The 5,470-nt window shown below is 43.6% G+C and overlaps 1 protein-coding gene across 1 annotated transcript; it reads right to left on the bottom strand.

Annotated features, from left to right (window-relative positions):
• Positions 1–3,720: 3,720 nt before the first annotated feature.
• Positions 3,721–4,510, bottom strand: LOC142775091 (uncharacterized). Its single transcript, XM_075876413.1, has one exon. The coding sequence runs from the start codon at positions 4,508–4,510 to the stop codon at positions 3,863–3,865; it is 648 nt and encodes a 215-aa protein (XP_075732528.1). The 3' UTR covers positions 3,721–3,862.
• Positions 4,511–5,470: the final 960 nt, after the last annotated feature.

Raw genomic sequence — 5,470 nt, 5'->3', positions numbered from 1 at the left:
CCAGCTATAGTTAAATAAATAAAGGAAGCAATTTTACTTACTGAAATCATGATCCAAGCCCGAGGTGCTCTGTAGTAGGAGATCAAGTGTGGTCTCCTCAGATTCTTGAACGTGCTGTCTATGCGCTGGTGGTCAAGGGGCTGCCACTGCCAGTAATTGTTTTCTTGACATGACAGCTAGCGACTCAGTGTGATAGCCAGTGAGCTACCGCGGCAGATAGAGCACGCTATTCAAAATGCTCATGCTTGGTTGTAGATGGAGACATTGTGACGTTAGGAGTTATGGGCTAATGCTACACAGCTTAAGAGCAAACAACAAAAGTGCAAATGGATTATCTTGGGCGTCGTAACATAATAGCAACGAATAAGCAGGAAGCTCAGATAGCTGGTTTCATAATGTTAATGAAGTTTTAAGTTTTTTTTTCAGTTCAGTTCTAATTCCTTGAAAGCCCCCCTTTAGGAGGTGTTACATAAGGAGTGAGATTACAAGTAAAAATTCAACAGCCATGATTCGTTTAACATTGCAGTTTATTAGTGATGCTTTCTTGAAAAGTAGATGAAGAGGCGATGTTGACAATTTCATAGGGCAGGCCGTTCCAGTCTGTGTAATGTCGGTGGTATGTGGTTGTCTGTGGTATGATTTCCTTGTATTTGAGAGCCCCTCCTATATCATCTGCAAGAAGTCGCTTTGAGGGTGCAACGCCATTTCCGCTTCTTACTACATGACATCTGACACTCTTTCGCCTCCATTTTTTCCCACGCGTTTGTGAACGTGTTTTTCATTTCACTTCGCAAAAAAAAATGTAAACTGATGCTTTCGTCTTTAACGAAGAGTTCTAAGTATAACGTGGTTTTTTTATAAGTATAACGTGGAGATGTTTTTCCCTCTATTTCCATTTGACACGTATCCTCGACTGGAGAACTTGAAGGAAAACGGAAGATAAACAGAAGGGGCTGTGGGTGGCAGTGGGGGAGAGGAGGTGAAGATGTCTCTTACATTAATACATAATATACTAGTGCACGAAAAGCACTTGTAAATAGAAACGCTGATAGATATGTGAATGTAACGTCCCAAAACCACCATATGATTATTAGAGACGCCGTAGTGGAGGGCTCCGGAAAGTTCGACCACCTAGAGTTCTTTAACGTGCACCTAAATCTGAGCACACGGGCCTACTACATTTCCGCCTCCATCGGGAATGCAGCCGCCGCAGCCGGGATTCGATCCCGCGACCTGCGGGCAAGCAGCCGAGTACCTTAGCCACTAGACCACCGTGGCAGGGCGTCAATATAAGCGCTCACCTTGCAACGTCGTAGCTAGGAAAGATACGGGACGCTTCTAACGATCGATGCCGAAGTACGCTCTCGTGTCTTCCAGAGAACAAGTCGATGGTCACGCCTTCCACTGTTCAGATTTGGGGACGGGCGGTGTGTCACGTCTTTCCCAGGTGATGTGCACCGGAGAGCGTGGCTAATTCTTCGCAATGTGGGAATTCGTAAGAGCAAAGTTAAGGTTGCACGATATGTTACAGACTGCTGTGGAAGAAGTGGGGCAGCGAGGTGGCGTTTTTGTTTTCAGATTTCGCCATGCTTCAGGTTAGTCACGTGCCGAGAGCTGAAGTGTCGGTCGTTTTTTTCTTTTTTTGCATTGAGCGGTTTAGGTGGCCTTTATGTATATATTCGCTATGAAATTTCACTTCCTAATTACGTACGTTGTTTCGTATTTCCTTGTGCCTCACTCACTCCTCTCAGGAACGCACACGTGTGCACACACACGCACACGCACGCGCACACACACACCATTTTGTTTTGCTGCTTTATTTGCTATAGCATAGCTCTTCCCTGCTGACTCATCAAACTTAAGGTAACAAATTTATTCGGGTGCGGAGTGCCACAAGAAATACTAAACGGGGTAATGGAGAAAGATAATAATGTTGAATGCTACGGCTAATTTTCATCGTTTGAGGCTATGATGCTTGCCCAACCAGGCAGTGAAAAATAGAACGCACTATGGACGTTGTACAAGGCTGCGCAGCATAGGAAAACTTTCATGTTGTTGCCGACACGCGGACATAGGCGAATATTTATAGTGGTTCTCCTGAGGCTTTTTGGCGTCCGTTCCGCCGAGGTCCACTTAAGCCCAACGTCAGCAACTCAGTCCACTACTGAGGCTGCGGTGGGTGGTCTTGGGGATGAATGCTGCCCTCATTAATCATAGCGGCTGCGAACACCTCATGCTCAGCGGCCTGCCCCAATAATTTTGGTTTTTAGCAGAAGCCGATTCGTTAACGACGTTGCTCTGTTGACCAGAATAATTATTCACTACGCCGAGAATTCGGCTATCCGGCGCTTTGATGTTGGATAAGAGAGCTGCGAATAGATGAAGTTCGACATGCACCACACGTCAGGCAGCTTATGTCATAAACGAAAAAAAAAAGTTTGTTGAGAAAATTGCATTTGCTCGAGTAGCTGACATTGTCGTTGTAGCAGCCAATTTTACTGTTGCTGCATAAGCGACAGCAGTACCATAAAATGACTTCACGGGTGTGTTTTATATCTTTCAGATTCACCTGATATCGCAGCTTTGATTTACTTAGGCACGTCTGTTTAGGCGCATGTCTTGCAGTTTTGCTCAGACCATGCGACATCATAGGCAGGTGCCGTTAAGAAACGCTTATGGAGGTTAATTGTCATAAAAGGAAGAGAACTGAGCACATCAGACGGACGCTAAAAAGGCTTCATTGTATTAAGGAGGAAAAAAATTGCTGCATATCCACGAAGTGAATGATGATGAGTGGAGTGAAGCTTCCGTGCGACACCCGGATGGACGGAAGCACAGAAGGACGAGCGAATAGATGGAACACGAATGGACACCCGCACGGAGAGATAGAGAAATTATTAATACAAATGGAGGAGGTCGGCCTGAGTGTGCTTATGGACTGCTAGTGCCCGCAGGAAAGGGGTAACAAAAATGGGACGAGAAGGGTGATAGTATGATGTAGATTATAAAAGTGGTACAAGGTCCTTTGTGCGTGCGTGCGTGTGTGTGTGCGCACACACATGCACACACGCACACGTGAGAGTTGCTCGTGCGTGCAACTCTCACGGGCACACTTCACAGTATATGCGTATTTCTAGGCTACTGCAGTGTAGCCAAAGGGAGAGTTTGGTTAGTTGGTTTGTGTTCACATTGAAACAGCGCATAAGGCGAACACAGAAAAACGTGACAACACGAACGCTGTACTGACTGCTTTATTCATACAAAACCGAAAAAGAAAGCGAAGAAGGAAGCGCACAACATGCGCAGGCCACCTATGCACATGACAAAAAACTACTCGTCTAACATGACTGAGTCTAACATGACTGAGTCCAAGTGTTGTGTGGTCAAGTTCTTCTTCTCCTCTTCTCATGGCTCTTACCCAATGCAGGGGATCGGCCGAGTGTTAGGTGAGTTTTTTTTTTGGTGTTTCTTTTTTTTTTTTTTTTTTTTATTCAAGTACCCTAAAGGCCTGGGTAGGCATTACATAGGGGAGTTGTAGCACAATAAAGCTGTTACAATTACAGTGTATAATTTGAATAACAAATACAAACGATTGATATAAATATGCACATACATATGTAGAGATATTATTACTTAACAGTACAGAGATGCTACGTGGAGGAATAAAGAAAGTACTACTAAAAAAAAAAAAAAAAAAAAAAAAAAAAGAAAAAAGAACAGGACAACAAAACTCTAAGGAAAATTTTCGCAGTGTTCAAAACAACAAAAGGATGCAAAGAAAGGATAATTCACGTTCATTGAAATACCGCGTACAAGAACAACGACAACAAGTACAACAAAACAGATATGCACAAGAACAATATTAACTTTCATTAAAATAACTTTTAAGTTTATTCATGAAATCTTCATGATTTTGGGAAGAAACGACGTCGGCAGGTAGCTTGTTCCAGTGATATATTGCGAGAAAGAGGGGGGATTTACTTAAGAAGTTTGTTCGAGCAAAAACGGGTTGTACTTTAAAGGGATGATCCAGGCGCGGAAAGATACGATGGGCGGCTGTGATGTGGCGTACGCGGAACGATGATGATGAGTGATAAAGTTTGTGGAAATGAGATAGAAGTGCTATGATTCTTCTATTCTCTAGGGTGCTTAGATTCAGAGATTTTTTTAGGTTAGTTATGCTTGATGTTCGTGAATAATCTTTGGTAATGAAGCGGGTTGCTTTATTTTGAATTGCTTCGAGTTTGTTGATGAGATAAGACTGGTGCGGGTTCCAAATAAAAGATGCATATTCTAGTTTTGCGCGAACCAACGTCGCATAGGCCAATAATTTAGTAGACTTGTTTGCCAAATAAAGGTTACGCCTGATAAAACCAAGAGTTTTGCATGCACTGCTACAGATTGCTTCGATGTGGTCACTCCATGAAATGTTAGAAGATAAATGAACTCCCAAGTATTTTATTGTATGCGCACGCGCGATGACATTACTTTTCTTCGCATTACTTTTCATATAAGCTAAGGAGGGATCATACAACAAATTTAATTACTGAATAATAATATTTAATTGGTTGAAAGGATGAAGAATATAGCTCGATATTTTTTTGTCTGACTGATCAATTTCTTTATGATGTAGTAAGCACCCCTGTGACTGTAGCCCAGAGTAGAGGGCCAAATGATAGAACAAGTTTCTCTGTGTCCTTCGTCTTTTGCGCTGCTTCAATATGTACTGCAGTGTAGCCAGGTGATTGTCTGTTGCGTGCAATATTTTTGCAACAGTCCTCGCCTTCTCGAAGGAGCAGCGAGGCGTTGGGACCCTTTCGTTGGCAGTTGCCAGCCTGTTCCCTCGCTATTTCCTTTTTTTTTCTGCGTGTCTTTAAGAGCAATGTTGTTTAAGCTACAGCCCTACTTTGTGCGGCGTACCACGAGACGGGCATGTGCCAGTGCGTTGTATGCCAAAAAGTAAGATCAATATAAACGGATATGTGGCACATAAACTGCACAAATGCCTCTACTCACGGCTGGTCCACTCAAGCTGAAGAATGCTACAGTTAGCCCAACAAATGGCTGCTGAGCAACGGCGGTAAGACCCGAGTACCCAAAACGAGAGAATACTATAGGGAACGGTAAAGGCAGCGGTGGCTGCGAGGAGACACCAAAGCGAGGGAGAGCGTACACACCAACGACGACGGGCCTGTAAATTTATGAGAGATGCGAACGCTTGATTTCAGCGTGAGTTTCTGTCTCAGGAGTTCAGACATCCGTGTCGCGTCTGTGACTGTGTGTGGTTTCACTCGAACCGCTCCGCGCTGATAATGAACGCCAAGACAACCTAGCGTCACCTATAGCTAAAGCCTATAGCAACAACCTATAGGCAACTAAATTAGTCTACAGAATTGTTAAGTTTCTCTGTCTAAAGCCTGGCGCGACTTAGTGCTAACTTCGCTCATTTTTATTTGTGTTCCAAAACTAA

This window comes from Rhipicephalus microplus, chromosome X (assembly GCF_043290135.1).
Source record: "Rhipicephalus microplus isolate Deutch F79 chromosome X, USDA_Rmic, whole genome shotgun sequence".
Lineage (NCBI taxonomy): Eukaryota > Metazoa > Arthropoda > Arachnida > Ixodida > Ixodidae > Rhipicephalus > Rhipicephalus microplus.
This window is presented reverse-complemented; position numbering and strand designations above follow the sequence as displayed.

Excerpts from the sequence above, each read along its gene's own strand:
- LOC142775091 (XM_075876413.1), bottom strand. The coding sequence starts at position 4,510 with ATGAAAAGTAATGCGAAGAAAAGTAATGTCATCGCGCGTGCGCATACA.